Source organism: Nomascus leucogenys, chromosome 8 (assembly GCF_006542625.1).
Source record: "Nomascus leucogenys isolate Asia chromosome 8, Asia_NLE_v1, whole genome shotgun sequence".
NCBI lineage: Eukaryota > Metazoa > Chordata > Mammalia > Primates > Hylobatidae > Nomascus > Nomascus leucogenys.
The window spans coordinates 108,501,188-108,521,403 of record NC_044388.1 but is presented as its reverse complement, the minus strand read 5'-3'; the positions used below and the strand labels follow the sequence as shown (position 1 = coordinate 108,521,403).

The following is a 20,216-nucleotide window of genomic DNA, read 5'->3' as shown; positions in this document are numbered from 1 at the left end:
GCCAGGCACTATGGCTCACGCCTGTAATCCCAGCACTTTGGGAGGCCTAGGCAGGTGGATCACTTGAGGCCAGGAGTTCGAGACCAGCCTGGCCAACATGGTGAAACCCTGTCTCTACTGAAAAACAAAAATTAGCTGGGCGTGGTGGTGTGCACCTGTAAGGAATCCCAGCTACTTGGGAGGCTGAGGCAGGAGAATCACTTGAACCCAAAAGGTGGAGGTTGCAGTGAGCTGAGACCATGCCACTGCACTCCAGCCTAGGTGACAAAGTGAGACTCCATCTCAAAAAAAAAAAAAAGAAAAGTTAGAAGTTGGTTCTGAATGAGAGCAATTTAGATGAGAAAAATATAGGAAATTTCAGTGAAAACTCTACCCTTGAAAGTAAACTATGTTTTTCTTCCTTTTAATGTAGGACAGAAATTCTAACCAAAAGGATGACTAATGGTCGGCGCATATACTATGGCGTGAATGCCCTGCGGGCCAAGGTCAGCCTTATTGAAAGGTATGAAAAACAGAAATGGCTGCCTCTTAACTGTTTCTGTCTCTAGCCAAAGAGAAGTTGTTAACCCAGCAGAGTCTGCAGTGAGATTGCCAAGGTCCAAATCCCTGTTCCAGCACTTTCCGCATGTATGGTGGGCATATGACCTACCCTTCTAAGTTTACTCATCTTAACTCATCTACTGAGGATGACCATAATCGTACCTAGCTCTTAGTGCTTTCAGGAGGATAAAAGAAAATAATGTGTGAAATGTACTGTGTACTCCATGTAGTTATTTTAGTCTTTGAAGCATGTCATATGGATATAAATTATTTACGCTCATTGGAAAATGGGGGTAAATGATTCAGACAGAGCCCTCCTGTGCTCCAGCATGAGCTTGTTAGTGTCACCCTTGCTTGTCTTTGGTTTTGTCTTTGAGTTCCTGGTCCATGCAGGGTCCCCCTAAAGTGTTGAAGGGTGACGAGGAAAAGGGAGACATGGGCCCGTTTTGTGATGCCTGTGAGACTAGTGGACCTGGCCCGTGTCGACTGAGGAACAGCAAAGAGCAGCAGAAGCCTGTGGGTTCTGGCCCTGCTGTCCGCCCTCATTCCCTCTGCCTCACACGTGAGCCCTGCCTAAGGCTCGCTGTGGGTTTCCTGATGCTCTTTCCTAGGGGTGGATCGGGGGGTGGTTATGCCCCCGCCCAGTCTTCCCTGCTAGAGAGACAGCATAGATTACCTGATCGAGGCCGGGCGCAGTGGCTCACGCTTGTAATCCCAGCACTTTGGGAGGCCGAGGCGGGCGGATCACGAGGTCAGGAGATCGAGACCACGGTGAAACCCCGTCTCTACTAAAAATACAAAAAAATTAGCCGGGCATGGTGGCGGGCGCCTGTAGTCCCAGCTACTCGGAGAGGCTGAGGCAGGAGAATGGCGTGAACCCGGGAGGCGGAGCTTGCAGTGAGCCGAGATCGCGCCACTGCACTCCAGCCTGGGTGACAGAGCGAGACTCCGTCTCAAAAAAAAAAAAAAAAAAAAAAGATTACCAGATCCAAGAAGGGCATCTCAAGTCAAGCAGGCCTGGGTTCCAGAGTTGACCCCATCTGTTAGTCATGCAATCTGGAGCCTGTGACTGAGTCTCTTGGCACCATTTCCCTGTTTGTAGATGGGGGGGAGGGTTACTGTAAATGAATTTGTGCACTTTAAGGTCTTAACTGGCTCGGCGTGGTGCCGGACGCCCATAATCCCAACACTGGGAGGCCAAGGCAGGAGGAGCCCAGGAGTTTGAGACCAGCCTGAGCGACATGTCAAGACTCCATCCCTACAAAAAATCTAAAAAATTAGCCGGGCGTGGTGCCACGTGCTTATGGTTCCAGCTTCTTGAGAGGCTGAGGTGGGAGAGTTGCCTGAGTCCAGGTGGTCAAGGCTGCAGTGAGCCAGGATCACGCCACTGCAGTCCAGCCAGGGTGACAGAGCGAGACCCTGTATCAAAAAAAAGACCTTCACAGTGTCTGTCACAGAGTGCAGATGTCCTCTTACTGTGTGTCTGTGTTGAATGATGAGGTGGTGGTTTTTACTGTGAGAAAGCAACATGGTTTGGTGAGAGACACAAAGGGCTCAGAAGGAGGAGAGAGGTCTTTTCAGCCCATCTCTGTAGCCCACCAACTCACTGCCCTGGATTAACCTTGGGCTGGGATGCTGACCTCGCTGTGCATGTATAATGAGGGAGCTGGAATGGGGCGAAAGCACACATACCTTCCAGCTCTCAACACTCCACACGTCCATGAAGATGGCTATCATGATTATTTTTGCTTGAAAATTTAATTTTTATTTTTTCTCACAGGTTGTATGAAATAAATGTGGAAGATACTAATGAAATAGACTGGGAAGATCTTGCTAGTGCCATAGGGTAAGACCATTTGTTTAATGTTAAACTAATTAAAATATAGAGATGACTTAATAAATATAATAACTCCCTATCATCTTACAGGGCTGATAATGATGCTGCATTTGGAATTTTGTATAAGTGGTGGTTAAAATTCAGTGTATTTGCTAGGAAACCAATTTGTTAGTGCAGAGAAAACAGTAATTTTAGGAGCAGTGTATACGTAAAGGCTCTGAGCTGCTAGATAGATCAGGTTTTCATGACACTAAATACATCATTAGTTGGATATGTTTTTCATTTTTCTTCCCTTTTTTTAGTGTCACATAGATCATCACACCTCAGATGTTTCGTGATTACAGATTTTAGCTAATACCTGTGGCCCACCCACCTGCCTCCTATTTCAGTTTTCCAGTGGAAAAATCATCATGTGAGGAAGTGTTACCATACAGTATAGTTGACCTTGGCAGGCATTGGAGGTGATATTATAGGTACTTTAGTAACAATGAAGTGAATTTTCCCAGTACATACCGTTTATCAATTCCAATTATTGACAAATCAAAAGCTCAGAATTACTCTTCACCCACCAAATACGAGTGCCTATATGCCAGGCATTTTTCTAGGCTCTGGGGATACAGCATTGAACAAAACACAAGTTCCTTGCCTGGTACAGCGTCCATTCTGCTGACACAAATACGAAGTTTTGTATAGTATAGAATTAACCTAAAAACTACATTGCTGATAATGATAGCAAACTAATAATAATTATTGACTACCTTCTGTATACCAGGCGCAAAACGTAGTGATGAATAAGGGCTTTAGGAACTCACATGTAGTTCTGGGAAGAGACTGTAAACAAATAAGCTCATTTCAGATAGCATGGTACCAGAAAGAAAACAAACATAGAGTAGAAGGGACTTGGGGGCAATCAGATAGGGTGGTTAGGGAAGACTTTGGAAGCAGAAGCGGTGGCAGGGTAGCCATGCAGGGATGAGACTGAAGGCGTTCGGACAGAGTAGTGAATGCAGACACCTTGAGCCGGCACTGGCTGGGCACATTCAAGGGACTGGAAAGGGGCCAGGTGGCCCAGGACAGTGAGTGAAATGACGACAGTGATGAGCTGGGTGGGTCTGCAGGCCAGACTCCCACGCCTCAGGGGACTTCAGACAGTTGACAACACAGCACGCGCTCCAGACATCCAGGAGTTCCAGTTACCTTTGTGTACCCAATTTGGAACTTTGTAAACACTGGCAATTCTCTGGTTTTCAGCCCAGCTCTCACTTCAAAATCATCTGGGGAACTTTTAAAAAATACCAGTGCCACATGAGTGGGATTGGTCTGGTGTGGGGTCTGGTTCACATGAATGGGATTGGTCTGGTGTGGGGTCTGGCTTCGCATGAATGGGATTGGTCTGGTGTGGGGTCTGGCTGTCAGGATTGTTCAGAGCTCCAGGTGACTCTGATGTGCTACCCTGCCGAGACCTCGCACTTTAGCGCTGGTTAAATGACTTGGTCGGTTCCCAGTTAGAACGTTTTAGTTGTGTGTAACAATTCAAATACAGAACTGAATATCATGCCCCACCCATAAGGAAAAAGGACTTGACTGTTCAGTTTGATTTTACCGTTTTTTTGGAATAGGTAATAGATTACGTAGTCCAGAATTAAAGAAATGTAGGCGGGGCACGGTGGCTCTTGCCTGTAATCCCAGCACTTTGGGAGGCCGAGGTGGGCAGATCACCTGAGGTCAGGAGTTCAAGACCAGCCTGGCCAACATGGTTCAACTCCATCTCTACAAAAATACAAAAATTAGCCAGGCATGATGGCAGGTGCCTGTAGTCCCAGCTACTCAGGAGGCTGAGGCAGGAGAATCACTTGAACCCAGGAGGCGGAGGTTGCAGTAAGCCGAGATCGTGCCACTGCACTCCAACCTGGGCAACAGAGCAAGACTCTATCTCAAAAAAAAAAGAAAGAAAGAAACCTGAAAGGAAACACAGTGAAAAGTGTCCCCTTACCACTCACCAGCCACGCGTAGCCCTGCAGGAAACCAGTGTCTATTTTCCATAGATGGTTTATGCAAAATGTCTGCAGGATCTGAGTGATGTTCTGATGGCCAATGTTAGCTATTTATACCTACTCTCTTTTTTCACTCCTTGAATAGGAGTTACCAGAGATTGTCTTTTCAAAGTACCAGCTTTGATTGCGTTGACCCTGTCTTGTGATTATTCTGTCAGCTTTTTATCATACCTTCCCTTCAGCTCTCTTTGAGTTTATTTTGCTGTTGTTTTTCAACTTCTTGAGATGAGTTCTTAGCTCATTTTCCATTTTTCTTTCTTTGTAATATACATTTAAGGCCATATGTTTTCTTCTAAGTGCTGCTTTATTAGCAATGCCCAATTATTTTTTTCAGAAACTATTAGGAAAATTTTAGGCAGATACAAAATAAATGAACCTTCATGTACCCATCACCCCAGTTCAGCAACTGTCAAAATCCAGCCATCCTTATTAAACAGCTACATTCACTCCCTCCAATTATTGTTATCTTTTTTGGTAAATTTTACATACTTTGCAGCCTTATTACCTTTCAAAATTCAAATAATTCTAGTAATTCCATTTGGAATCAAATAATTCCATTTCTAGAAATACATTCTACAAAACAACTTCACACATACATGAAATGACTTGTATACAGAGTAACTGACTGCAAGATGCCTGTTAATAGGGGACTGGCTATGTATGTATTTTACCCATATAGTGACATTCTTTATAGCTACAAAAATAATGAGAAAGCCCCTCGGTGGTGGGGTACAGAGAGCGCCAAGATACAGTCTTGGGTGAGGAAACACTGCGTGGGCTGCAGGGTGTTCCACAGAACAGGATGTTCCACAGAACAGGAAAGCTGTGATGTGTGTGTTTATTCGAGACTTCCAGTCTCTGTGCTGTGGACCAAATAAATCAGACCAGCCCTCCCTCCAGCTCAACTGCACCGAAGACACCCAAGAAAGGCAAATGAAATATATGCAAAGTCTCTTAAAGGCTTCAAAAAGCTAAACAAGTTGCAAGAATAACAGAAAGAACCCCGTGTCCCCTTCACCTATAGTCGCCTCTTCTGAACATTCTGCTACATTCACTTTATCATCCCTCTCTCCCTCCTCCAAGGGAATACGGTTTTTCCCGTAACGATTCAAGAGTTAGTGGCGGATACCACTTCCCAAGCAAGGATGTTATTTTACATAACCACAGTACAATTGAGAATCAGGAAGTTTCACATTGATATAGTACCACCCTGTAAAACATGGTCCACATTCACTTTTTTTTTTTTTTTTTTTTTTTTAAGACAAGAGTCTTACTCTGTTGCCCAGGCTGGAATTACAATGGCATGATCTCAGCTCACTGTACCTGCTGCCTCCCAGGTTCAAGCAATTCTTGTGCCTCAGCCACCTAAATAGCTGGAATTAGAGGCATGCACCACCCTGCCTGGCTAATTTTTTTTTTTAATTAGTTAATTTTTTTTTTTTTGAGACGGATTTTCACTCTTGTTGCCCAGGCTGGAGTGCAACAGCGTGATCTCGGTTCCCTGCAACCTCCACCTTCCGGGTTCAAGCAATTCTCCTGACTCAGCCTCTGAGTAGCTGGGATTACAGGTATCCGCCACCACACCTGGCTAATTTTTGTATTTTTAATAGAGACAATGTTTCACCATGTTGGCCAGGCTGGTCTCAAACTCCTTACCTCAAGTGATCCACCCACCTCAGCCTCCCAAATTGCTGAGATTACAGGCGTAAGCCACCACACCTGACCTTTTTTTTTTTTTTTTTTTTTTTTTGTATTTTTAGTAGAGATGGGGTTTTGCCATGTTGTCCAGGCTAGTCTCGAACTCCTGGCCTTAATCCCTCTCAAAGTGCTGGGACTACAGACGTGAGCCACCACGCCCGGCCTTCCTTACTGTCTTTTAATCTATGAAGATCGTCCATCTTTGCTGTTGATGGTAGTGAAATTTTGGAGGAATAGAGGCTAGGTGTTTTGTAGAATGTCCGCAGTTGTCACTTGTCTGGTATTTCCTCTTGAGGAGATTCAGGCTGTGTCCTTCGGGCAGGAGTACAGCATATTCCTGATGTTTTCTATCACTGCATTATGTCACAAGGCACATGATTCTCGTTTTGATTTTTTTTTATTATTTGGCTAAGGCAGCATCTGCCTCTTTTCCCCACTGTATAAAAATACTGGTTCTGGCCGGGCGCGGTGGCTCACGCTTGTAATCCCAGCACTTTGGAAGGCCGAGGCGGGCGGATCACGAGGTCAGGAGATCGAGACCACGGTGAAACCCCGTCCCTACTAAAAATACAAAAAAATTAGCCAGGCGTGGTGGCGGGCGCCTGTAGTCCCAGCTACTCGGAGAGGCTGAGGCAGGAGAATGGCGTGAACCCGGGAGGCGGAGCTTGCAGTGAACCCAGATCGCGCCACTGCACTCCAGCCTGGGCGACAGAGCGAGACTGCGTCTCAAAAAAAAAAAAAAAAAAAAAAAAAATACTGGTTCTTCCTTTGGTGGTAAGAAATGGCTGTGGGGAGACATTTTAAGACTATATAAAGATCCTGTTCCTCTTTAAGCTTCTATCAGTTTCCTGGTGGTTTTCATTTGCATTTCTCATGTGAGAAGTCAGATTGAACATGGCTCTTATGTTTATAAGCTGTTTCTCTTTACCTTCACTGTGAGCCTTCACTGCACATAGCTCTTGCATTTTAATCAGTTCCTGCGATTGGAGAGGCCCATCACTCTCGATATCTGAACTTACTGCTTGCTAAGCAAGGGAGAGCTGGGCTGCAGAGCACAGGCCCTCTATGTGTTGCCAAGCATCATGGGGCTCGGGGATCAGTGATTTTCAGATGCAGGGATGTTGAGGGATTGTTTGGCCTTTGGTTTTGGAAGGTAGACAGTGGAGTGAGGCTGCTGCAGCCTGGCTGACTTCCAGAAGTGTGGCTACTGGTGTGAGGTCACCATTGGTCCATTAGGAAAGGTTTTGTTTTGTTTTTGGTCAATATTCTGCAGAACCACTAGGGAGGGTTTAAACTGGTTCTGGTGGTTAGTTATTTATGGTTTGGGATTATAACCAAACAAGAAAGGACAATCCGTCTCTTCCTTCGTGAATGTGGAGAATTGGAAACTCTTAGTCCAGGCCCTGCCAGGACTCACAGATACATGCCGTGGTCCCAAAGCCTTTTCTTTTCTAGCTCATCTGAGGGGCAGGGCGCCCACTCTTCAGCATCATAGGCCCCAAGCAGGGAGGGTGCCAGGTAGGTACTTTGAAGGAGGTGACGCTGATGTGCACCCCACCAGCTCCCAGATCTTGAGAACGACTTACATTGACAAAGCCTTTTATAATGTCAAACCACTTTTTTAAAATTCAACTTTTCGGCCGGGCGTGGTGGTTCACGCCTGTAATCCCAGCACTTTGGGAGGCCAAGGTGGGTGGATTGCTTGAGGTCAGGAGTTTGAGACCAACATGGTGAAACCCCATCTCTACTAAAATACAAAAATCAGCTGGGCGTGGTGGCAGACACCTGTAATCCCAGCTACTGGGGAGGCTGAGGCAGAATTGCTTGAACCCGGGAGGAGGAGGTTGCATTGAGCCGAGATTGCGTCACTCTGTGGCAGCCTGGGCCACAGAGCCAAGCTCCGTCTCAAAAAAAAAAAAAAAAAAAAAAAAAAAAAAAAAATTCAACTTTTCCATTAAATTTGTGTATACTTTGTGACATTTCTTCAGATCACATGATTTTTAAAATTAAAATGGGTTTTTATGGTTTTAAATAAAATTACGTTTAAAAACTGATTATTAAGCTGGATGTGGTGACACATGCCTCTTGTCCCAGCTACTCTGGAGGCTGAAGTGGGAGGATCACTTGAGCCTGGGAGACAGAAGTTGCAGTGACCCGAGATCACGCCACTGCATTCCAGCCTGGGTGACAGAGTGAGACCCTGTCTCAAGAAAATAAATTAAATAAAAATAAATAAAAGGTCCCCACAAAATCCAGGTAGGGGGTAACTGAAGAACTGATTATCTATTTCAGATTTACAAATCTCAGAACTCTAAGATAGAGATTATGGCATCTAGTCAAATACTGTTTGAAATACTACGTACTCTCAAAGTTTTAATAACAAAATGGTAAAAATTGTATTGAAGGTTCAGTCTCCTCAGATTCTTAAAGACTTTGTGAATTATATAAGCAGGATTTAAGGATAGCATCTCCACCTAATGAGATGTAACACTTGCTTAATTTTAAAATGTCCAGATCAGTTATTGTTACTCCTTGAAGCATGGGCTTGGGTCTGCAGCATGTTGGGCGCACAGCATTATGGGAAGGGAAGAGGCACAGGCTGCCTTAGACCTAGGGTTTCAGAGTGAGACAGATTTGGCATAGAGTCCAGGGACTTCACTTAAAATCTGTGGGCAATTGTTCCCTATTTGTCTGAGCCTTTGTTTCCTCATCTGCATTATGGTTTAGTAGGCCGTTAGGAGGGCTAAAGGAGATAATGGGCCAGGTGCAGTGGCTCATGCCTGTAGTCCCAGCACTTTGGGAGGCCAAAGCAGGTGGGTCACCTGAAGTCAGGAGTTCAAGACCAGTCTGGCCAGCATGGTGAAACCCTATCTCTACTACAAATACAAAAATACAAAAATTTAGCCGGGCGTGGTGGTGGGCACCTGTAATCCCAGCTACTCAGGAGGCTGAGCCAGGAGAACAACTTGAACCCTGGAGGCAGAAGTTGCAGTGAACTGAGAATGTGCCTCTGCATTCCAGCCTGGGTGACAGAGCGAGACTCCATCCAAAAAAAATAAAATAAGATAATGCAAGAAAGAGACATTGTCTGGTACCTGGCATATACGTCCTCAGCTAGTGGTTGCTGTGATGAAGAGGTTGGAAGAATCTGATCATCTTTTACCTGTACATACTTAGCAGATCAAATTCTTCATGCTAATCATTTTAACAACTGGATTAGTTAATTGTTTTTTAATGTTCCCCTTTTATAAGGAAAAGGTGCCCAAAAAGTTAAGTTGGTGGTTTTTACTTTAAAAAACAATTGAAGAATAATTTCTGACCCACTTATTGTAAATTGAAAACGTACCAAAACCTCATAAGCATCTGCTTTTTTCAGCTTTGTGAAATAAACATCAGGGAACATCTGTCTTTGAATTGTGACCAATATGTATGTGTCCTGAGTGGAATGGTTAAGAGGGTAGGATCTGGAGTCACACTACTTGCTGAAGTCCCAGCTCTATCCCTGATTAGCCGTGTGAGCTTGGATAACTTCTCTGTGCCTCAGTTTCCTCATCTCTCTGGCACGAGGGAGAGAGTGGTAACTCCCTCCTTGAGTTGTCGTGAGGATTATTTATTGCTGCAGTTAAGGTGCTTAGGGCAGGGCTGAGCACAAGGTAAGCTTCAGCCCGTTAGCCAGCATTATACTTTGCCTTCTCGACTAGTGATACAAGTTATTTTAATTTAAACAGAATCCATTCTGTACTACTGATTGTTTTTCCCCTTTACGTTTTTTTAAACCAAATAAACAATAGCTTTCCATATTCCACAAAAATTGTGTCATATTTGTATCACACATGTATGATGATCTTATGTTTATGATAAAAAAGCTATAAACCTCACCTGAATAAATGTACTTACTACACTGTATTGAAATGATAGATTTTTAAACTAACTTGCTTTTTATCTTTTCTTTCCTTTTCTAAAGTGATGTTCCTCCATCTTATGTTCAAACTAAATTTTCTAGGCTGAAAGCTGTCTATGTTCCATTTTGGCAGAAGAAGACTTTTCCAGGTTAGTATTCTTAATATTTATATGGCTAAGAACATGGTGTTTGGTGCCACATGCTGGTAATGAAAGTCACCTAGGCAGGTGACTGGACTTAGAGCCTCAGCTTCATCAGCTGCAAAATGGTGGAAACAGGCAGATTATAATCCCTATCTGACAGGACTTTCAGAAGGTCCTAAATGAGGTCATGAACGTGTAAGGTGTGGTCATCCCAGTGCTTGACACTTAGCGACCACTCTGTAAATAACTGAGTCCTGCTGCTGTTGCCATCACACACACACACTCATGTGCACACAGCACATGCACACATGACATGCCCGTGCACCACACCACATGCATGCACACACACACCACATGCATTCACTCACACCACATGCACTCACACACACCACATGCATGCACTCACGCCACATGCACTCACACACACTACATGCATTCACTCACACCACATGCATGCACTCACACCACATGCATTCACTCACACATACCACATGCACTCACACACACTGCATGCATGCACTCACACCACATGCGTGCACTCACACACACCACATGCACTCACACACACACACCACATGCATGCACTCACACACATGCACTCACCACATGCACTCATACCACATGCATGCACTCACACACATGCACTCACACCACATGCACTGACACCACATGCATTCACTCACACCACATGCATGCACTCACACACACCACATGCACTCACACACACACACCACATGCATGCACTCACACACATGCACTCACCACATGCACTCATACCACATGCATGCACTCACACACATGCACTCACACCACATGCATGCCCTCACACACACAACATGCACTCACACACGCCACGTACACTCACACACACCACATGCATGCACTCACACATGCACTCACACACACACCACATGCACTCACACATGCACTCACACACACCACATGCACTCACACACACCACATGCACTCACACACCACATGCACTCACACACACCACATGCACTCACACACACATGCATGCACTCACACACATACACACACAGAAGCATACACATGTTTCAGAATAAAAGACACCCAGTTCCTTCTTTGTAGCCATTTGTGGATAACCTTAGATATGTAAGTCCCAAACTCAGATCATCAGAGCCATGTGAGGAACTTGTTAAAAACACAAATTTCTGGCCAGATGCAGTGGCTTATGCCTGTAATCTCAACGCTTTGAGAGGCCAAGGTGGGAGGATCACCTAAGACGAGGAGTTCAAGACCATTCTGGGCAACATAGAGAGACCCTCCCACACACACCCCCCTATCTCTACAAAAAATACAAAAAGTATCCGGGCATGGTGGTGCTTGTCTGTGTTCCCAGCTACTTGGGAGGCTGAGGTGGGAGGATTGCTTGAGCCTGGGAGTTCCAGGCTTCAGTGAGTGTGATTGTACCACTGCACTCCAGCTGGGGCGACAGAGCGAGACCCTATCTCAAAAAGAAAAAAAAAAAAAGATACAGATTTCTGGGCCTCATTTCAGACCTACATACCAATTCCTAGTCTCTAGACCGAGTCCAGAACCTGGATTTTTACTAATGAGCTTGCAGGCCTGTGCTCTCTCATGCAGTCTGCGCGGCACTGCTATTTCTCCTGGACCCACCATTTGGATGATATCGTACCCTGGGCTGTGATGAAATGCGTCTTTGCGTTCAGCAGACATCACTACTCAGGTTTGAATCCTTATGAACTCCATGGCCTTGGGCAAGTCTCTTAATGTCTTTATGCCTTGGTTTCCTCAATTGAAAAACAAGTTAAAAACAGTGCCTACCTCATAGGATTTTTGCAAGGATTGAAGAAGTGAAAGTGGGTAAACCAGTTGGAACCAGACCTTACACACAGCAATAACAAGAGCAGTTCATATTCATTACCAGTCTCCTGTATGCCTCGACCTTGATAAGAGGCCTTGTACAGACAGATAACTACACAATTAAATTTCTTTTCTGTAGAGATCATCGACTACCTTTATGAGACGACTCTACCTTTGCTGAAGGAAAAGTTAGAAAAAATGATGGAGAAAAAAGGCACTAAAATCCAGACTCCTGCAGCACCCAAGCAAGTTTTCCCGTTTCGAGACATCTTTTATTATGAAGACGATAGCGAAGGAGAGGACATAGAAAAAGAAAGCGAAGGCCAGGCGCCATGGCTCACGCCTGTAATTCCAGCACTTTGGGAGGCCAAGGCCGGTGGATCATTTGAGGTCAGGAGTTCGAGACCAGCCTGACCAACATGGTGAAGACCTGTCACTATTAAAAATGCGAAAATTAGCCAGGTGTGGTAGTGCACACCTGTAATTTCAACTACTTGGGAGGCTGAGGCAGGAGAATCGCTTGAACCCAGGAGGCGGAGGTTGCAGTGAGCCAAGATCGCACCACCGCTTGAGAGAGATTACTATTTCTTGTCCCTTTTTCTCAGTTGGATTATTTTGATTATATACATATGTCAGTAAATCTGTTTTCAGTATTGATGTTTAATAAAGAATGTACAATGGCCAGAGTTCTACTCTTTCCTCTGGAGCATTAAAATGTATTGCCATTCATATTAAAGTGTATTTGAATGTGAAAAGAAAGAGGAACATATGAATTGATGTAATAAATAATTACAACTAATGGTTTTATTAAACGACAAAAGTTTCACAAATCCCTTTGATTGTAGCAGAGAATAGGGTCACATTCTATGAACATTTCATTACGTGAGTTCAGCTATATGGGTACGGAGCGAAAATGAGAAAGTTAGCAATTTCGAAAAAGCATGCCCTTCTGCTGTGTTTCCAGTTGTTTAGATGTCTGCTCTCCATGTCTATATGGATCACATTCATGTTAGATGGAAGTTGTGAATCCACTGTTCTCTCAAACTGGTCTCTTTCCTTTGTACCTATCATAGTGTACATAGCTCATCTTCCTGAGTTTGATTCTAGTGTTCAAAGATAGGTATTTTTCATATAAGATGTCCTGTCAAAGCAAGTCATTGAACTTATCTGGTATTTAACTGAAAACAAACAAACAAAAACCGGCAATCTCTTCCATTGCTTGTAGAAAAACTGACTTAGGCCAGGCACAGTGGCTCATGTCTAATCCCAGCACTTTGAGAGGCCAAGGCAGGAGTATCACTTGAGCCCAGGAGTTCGAGACCAGCCTGGCAACATAGTGAGACCCTGTCTCTAAAAAAAGGAAGGAAGGAAGGGAAGGAGGGACGGGTTGGGGGAGAGGAGGGCAGGGGACACTCTGTTATACTTATCGAAAGGTGCTAGCCAGGTGTGCTAGTGCAGCCTATAGTCTCAGCTACTCAGGAGGCTGAGGTGGGAGGATCACTTGAGCTTAGGAGTTTGAGGCTGCAGTGAGCTATGATGGCACCATGTACTCCAGCCTGGGCAACAGAGACAGACCAGACTCCTAAAAAAAAAGAAAAGAAAAAGAAAAAAATATGTCAGTGTCAACGCACAACTCCTGTTGGATATTCAAAGATAATGTCAATGGTGGGCTATTCCATCAATCAGGAAAGCAAAACCACCCGAGATATTTCAAATGGAGAAGAACGTAATATAAATTTTATGTTCCTTTTGGAGGGCAATTTGGTAAGATACATCAAAGCCTGAAGAGGCCAGGCATGGTGGCTCACACCTGTAATCCTAGCACTTTGTGAGACCAAGGCAGGCAGATGACTTGAGGTCAGGAGTTCGAGACCAGCCTGGCCAACATGATGAAACTCCATCTCTACCAAAAAAAATACCAAAAAAAAAATTAGCTGGGCATGGTGGTGTGTGTCTGTAATTCCAGCTACTTGGGAGGCTGAGGCAAGAGAATCGCTTGAACCTGGGAGGCAGAGGTTGCAGTGAGCTGAGATCACACCACTGCACTCCAGCCTGGGTGACAGAGTAAGACGCTGTCTCAAAAAAAAAAAAATTAACAGAGGCTGGGCATGGTGGCTTATGCCTGTAATCCCAGCACTTTGGGAGGCTGAGGTGGGTGGATCTCTGAAGGCCAGGAGTTTGAGACCAGCCTGGCCAACATAGTGAAATCCCATCTCTACCAAAAATTAGCCAGGTGTGGTGGCCTACGCCTGTAGTCTCAGCTACTCAGGAGACTGAGGTGGGAGAATCACTTGAACCTGGGAGGCGGAGGTTCCAGTGAGCTGAGATCACGCCACTGCACTCCAGCCTGGCGACAGAGTGAGACTCTGTCTCAAAAAAAAAAGGTCAATGTTCTGGTTTCAGATCCTATAAATCTCACCTTTTACTAAAGAAAGTGACTCAGAAAGCGAACAAAGCTAAAAAGAGAAAGACAATACCCACCTCACAATAACTAAGGCTGAGGAACATGTACAATTGGTTTTGTTTTTGTTTGTTTTTTGGAGACGAGTCTCGCTCTATCACCCAGGCGGGAGTGCAGTGGTGTGATCTTGGCTCATTACAACCTCCGCCTCCCGGGTTCAAGCAATTCTCCTGCCTCAGCCTCCTGAGAGTAGCTGGGATTACAGGCGTGAGCCACAGCGCCCAGCCCATAAAATTGTTTTTAAACAGCCTTGACTATGCATTATTTGAGTTCTTGGCTCAGTGCTTGGTCATTTTGTCCTTGTCCCTAGGCACGTGTTTCAGCTGTTTGTCTTCACTGATGGACTTCACTACCCAACAAAGTGGCCCAGCACGGCACATACCGAGTAGATCTGAAATCAGCATCTTAGCCAGACCAAGACATCTACTGACTTCATAGCACCACCTTTACTTTGACAAGTGTAGCTCAACAAACATTGGTGAACACCTGCAGTGAGCAAGGTACTGTTAGGAGCTAAAAAGACAAGCATTGACAGGCCAGGCACGGTGGCTCACACCTGTCATCCCAGCACTTTAGGAGGCCGAGGCAGGAGGATCGGGAGGTCAGGAGTTTGAGACAAGCCTGACCAACATGATGAAACCCCGTCTCTACTAAAAATACAAAAATTAGCTGGGCGTGGTGGTGCACACCTGTAATCCCCGCTACTCGGGAGGCTGGGGCAGGAGAATCACTTGAACCCGGGAGGCAGAGATTGCAGTGAGCTGAGACCCCGCCACTGCACTCCAGCCTGGGCGGCAGACTCCATCTCAAAAAAAAAACAACAAAACAAAAACAAGCATTGACAGCACAGCCTTGGGGCCTGCTTTCTTGGAGGCTACACAGTTGAGCACTTCCTGAACACCATTTCCTGTTTATTTCCTGAAATACATGAGCAGGCATTCTTCAGCCTCCCTCGGTGCCATCAGCTCACTCCCAGCTTACCCAGGCTGTCACATGGTCCCTTGCCACAATCACTGCTTCCTGAACACCCTCCATCCTGGCTTTCTCTCCCCCTGAGGCACTTCCCTGTTTAAGACACCAGATCTGGGTGAGCCCTTCCCTTTGCCTGTTACCTGCGCCTGAAGAGCTGAATATTCCCAGAAGAAAATTACAACTGAGCTGGCAGATTTCACTTTAATGATGATAAAGCTCAAACGGACACAATGTTACCAAAGGATCCTACTTTGAATCTCTAGTAGGCTTGCTTTGCTTTTCCCCACATCAGCTCATGTCCACAGTCAGCCCTCTCACACTCCCTTTCTGCCTCATGTATAATCCACTTAGGAAAGTGAAGCCGTAAGACATAAGCTCCCTCCTCCCTCCACCAAGCAGACAAACCTACCTCCAGCCACACTTAAGCCGATCCCTACACCTAAGCTCCTGCAGCCCATCCCCCTGCTTTTTTTTTTCTCTTTTTTTAAAGAGACAGGGTCTCGCTGTGTTGCCCAGGCTGGAGTTCACCATCACGACTCATTGCAACTTTGACCTCCTGGCCTCAAGCAGTCCTTCCACCTCAGCCTCCCATGTAGCTGGGACCACAGCAGGCATGTGCTACCACACCAGCTAATTTTTATTTTTTATTTTTGTGTAGCGACATGGTCTCTGTATGTTGCCCAGGCTAGTCTTGAACTCCCGGGCTCAAGTGATCCTCCCACCTCTGCCTCCCAAAGTGTTGAGATTACAAGGTGTGAGTGCCTGGCTACCACCTGCATTTTCTGAGATTTTGATATTTTGTTGATCCTTCTCCTAAATTGTCAGCCTTCTGTTCTGGACCATTAACACCGTACAAACAGGCTCTAGTGTAACTCATCTTAATTTAAAATATGTGTGTATATATGTATATATATGGACTCAATTAGTTTCTGCTACACTCCTCCCCCTGCGCTCAACATTGAAAAGTTAGCGTTCCTCAGAGCTCAATTTTGGGCTTCTTCGCATTCTCTCCACGCCTTGAAATAACGTGTATGTGCTGATCCCTCCTCCCAAGTGTGTAGTTACAGGTCAGATTCTCCCTCGAACTCCAGGATAAGAAAATTCATCTGCCTACTCACTATCTCCACTCAGGTATTACACCTGAAATCTATTATCATATTACAAATAACTTTCTTTCTTTTTTTTTTTTTTGAGATGGAGTCTTGCTCTTGTTGCCCAGGCTAGAGTGCAATGACGTGATCTTGGCTCACCGCAACTTCCGCCTCCTGGGTTCAAGCAATTCTCCTGCCTCAGCCTCTCAAGTAGCTGGGATTACAGGCATGTGCCACCACGTCTGGCTAATTCTGTATTTTTATTAGAGACAGGGTTTCTCAATGTTGGTCAGGCTGGTCTCGAACTCCTGACCTCAGGTGATCTGCCTGCCTCGGCCTCCCAAAGTGCTGGGGTTACAGGCGTGAGCCACCGCGCCCAGCACAAATAACTTTCTAATTGCTGACACCCATCTCAAAATCTGTCACTTGTCCCCCAGGCTTCCTCATCTCTGCCAGTGGTATTGTTACCGGGCATCCTGTGTTGGAATGGATTCTTTAACCAAGATCAACAGAGCTGGAGCTCTCGACCAGCAATCTCAGTTCTTGTGATAGTGAGCAAAGAATTGCAAACTAGGCCGGGCTCACGCCTGTAATCCCAGCACTTTGGGAGGCCAAGGCAGATGGATCACGAGGTCGGGAGATTGAGACCATCCTGGCGAACACGGTGAAACACCATCTCTACTAAAAATACAAAAAAATTAGCCGGGCATGGTGGCGGGCGCCTGTAGTCCCATCTACTCAGGAGGCTGAGGCAGGAGAATGGCATGAACCCGAGGGGCGGAGCTTGCAGTGAGCCGAGATTGTGCCACTGCACTCCAGCCTGGGTGACAGAGCGAGACTCCATCTCAAAAAAAAAAAAAAAAAAAAAAAAAGGCAAACTAACTGAAATGCAAGCTTAAAGCAAGATTTATTGCAACACAGTAAAACACTCTGAGGGAGAGCAGGCTCACTTCTGGGAAGTAAAATCAGCCCCTCTTTACAAAACTCAAGGTGATTTTACGGGGTTTGTTGGAGGAGTTGAGGCTTGGGCTGTGTTTGAGTGACAGGATGACATCATTTGATTGGCAGTTTATGGTTATATCCCTGAAGTTAAACTGCGTAGGTTTTTACCCTTAATTCATTAAGAAAAGCCCACTCAGAGAGGCAAAACCACATGTAAATTTTATTATAACGACTGTATAATGAGGATGGGTTTTCCCAGGGTTATGGCCTACATGGACTGGGCATGCATGGCTTTAGGCCATCGTTATCTGTGCCCCAGTTTTTCTTTCTCCAGGATGTGCTGGCCCCGGATTGTACCATAAATTCCATCCGTTAGGATGGAGTTAGGACGGTCTTGGGCTGAACTTAGGTGGGCTAGGGCCGGTCTTAGTGACAGCCCTCCTGCTTTCTTCTCTCTCCCTCTCCCAGCTGCTAATGTCCATCTAACTACCTAACAGTATTGTTCTGTTTGTTCAAGTCAGAAACCTAGAAGTCATCCTGTTTCCATCCTTTCCTCCAGGACCTCCACATCCAACCTGAGAGCAAACCCCACCCCACCACATTTGCCTCCAAGCCCACCTGGACTCTAGCCACCTCCACTGCCACCTGCCATGATCTCAGACCTCATTCTCTGAGTTACACTGATCTCCCTGCTTCCCCTACCAGCCCTTCTCCAATCTGTAGTCCCCACATCTGCAAAACTGATCCTGCACCACCCTGTTGAGAACCTTGAAATGGGGCCGGGGGTGGTGGCTCACGCCTGTAATCCCAGCACTTTGGGAGGCTGAGGCAGGGGGATCACCTGAGGTCAAGAGTTCAAGACCAGGCCGGGCGGTGGCTCACGCTTGTAATCCAGCACTTTGGGAGGCCGAGGCAGGCGGATCACGAGGTCAGGAGATCGAGACCACGGTGAAACCCGTCTCTACTAAAATACAAAAAATTAGCCGGCGTGGTGGCTGGCGCCTGTAGTCCCAGCTACTCGGAGAGGCTGAGGCAGGAGAATGGCGTGAACCCAGGAGGCGGAGCTTGCAGTGAGCCGAGATTGCGCCAGTGCACTCCAGCCTGGGCGACACAGCGAGACTCCGTCTCAAAAAAAAAAAAAAAAGAGTTCAAGACCAGCCTGACCAACATGGTGAAACCCTGTCTCTACTAAATACACAAAAGTTAGCCAGGTATGGTGGTGGGCACCTGTAATCCCAGCTACTTGGGAGGCTGAGGCAGGAGAATTGCTTGAACCCAGGAGGCAGAGGTTGCAGTGAACTGAGATCACGCCATTACACTCCAGCCTAGGTGACAGAGCGAGACTGTCAAAAAAGAAAGGAAAGAGAGAGAGAGAGAGAGAAAAAGAAAAGAAAAGAAAGAAAGAAAAAGAAAAGAAAAAAAGAAAAGAAAAGAAAAAAGAAAAGAAAAGGAAGGATGGATGAAATGGCTTCCTCCATGCTTTTGGATAATATTCAAACTCTATGTCACCGTGTCTATGGGGGTTCTGCACAATCCGCTGTTGCTGATCTCTTCAGCCTGTCTCAGGCTCTTATTCCTCTCACCCACCACACTCCAGGAACCTGCTGTTGAATGAATGAATGAATGAATAGCAGGAAACACCCCATGGCCTTTGCAGGTACCATTTCTTCGCTAGAACAATGCAACAAAAGTTTGCAAGGCAAATTTTCTACTCAATGGAAAAGAGTGGAAGGTTCATTTTTGCAAGGCTGACTCCTCATTTAAGTTTCCACTCAAATGTGGTTTCCTCAGAGAGAAGACATTATCTGACCTCCCCCTGGTGCCAAGTAGACCCCCATGAATTTACCTCTTTCTCGTGTTATGTGTATAGCATTTATCTCTATCCTGCTTTTTAAATTACTTGTTTACCGCCCAGCTCCTGCCTCAGAATATAAGCTCCAAGGAAGCAGAAATGCATTTATTCCCACATCCCCAGTACCTTGAATGGTGTCTGGGTTGAATGAATGAATGGAAGGAAGGGAATAGTGGGCGAAGGAGGAAAAGAGGAAGGAAAGAAGCCAGGCAGGAAGACAATAAACAATCACAATCATGTTGAATGCTACAAAGAATTATAGGCAGGGCTATCCTTGCAGGGAAGGGGATGGGGAAGGGGTGGCTGGCAATTTGGAGGAGGGGGAGCCAGGATTCCTGTCTATATAAGCAACTTGAGACACCCCAAAGTCATTTTCTAGACACCATGCTGGTGGTCCAATCTCAGGCAATTCTGCAAAAGAAATAGCTCACTGGTCAGCTGAATTGGCCCACCACCCTACCTTCCTAGAACCAGAGCCAGACACCTAGCTCTGGAAGAAGCCACTCAGTACAAGTTTCCCCAAGCTCCTGGGAGCATCTGGTCCACCCCACGTGCAAGGGGTAGGGGTAGAGAGTGGGAGGGTGCCCCCAACGGGGAGAATTGGAGCTGATGACCTCAAAGTCCTGCTCTAGGCTCTGCCCAAGGAAGGTACTGGGCCAGGCCAATTCTTCCTGACAGTAACACAGACAGGCCTGCATAGCACCCCAATTACACAGACAAATTTCCACAGCACTGCCTTAACATTGAGCTAATAATTAGACCCAGAGAAATCGATGCCCAGATCTCAAAGCCAGAAATGAAACATACGTTCAGGAGAAGCTTTGCGCAGGCTTCTCCCAAACCTGGAGCAAGTCAAGATAATGGAGACAGCCTTACA

At 45.8% G+C, this 20,216-nt stretch overlaps 1 protein-coding gene across 1 annotated transcript in view; it reads left to right on the top strand.

The window, feature by feature from the left end:
* TTF1 (transcription termination factor 1) overlaps positions 1-12,410 on the top strand; it is a 30,493-nt gene extending 18,083 nt beyond the window's left edge. The window contains 5 exon segments of the mRNA XM_030818085.1: positions 413-502; positions 2,321-2,386; positions 10,094-10,179; positions 12,161-12,352; positions 12,355-12,410. Of these exon segments, the coding sequence (XP_030673945.1) occupies positions 413-502; positions 2,321-2,386; positions 10,094-10,179; positions 12,161-12,352; positions 12,355-12,410 (490 nt within the window).
* Positions 12,411-20,216: the final 7,806 nt, after the last annotated feature.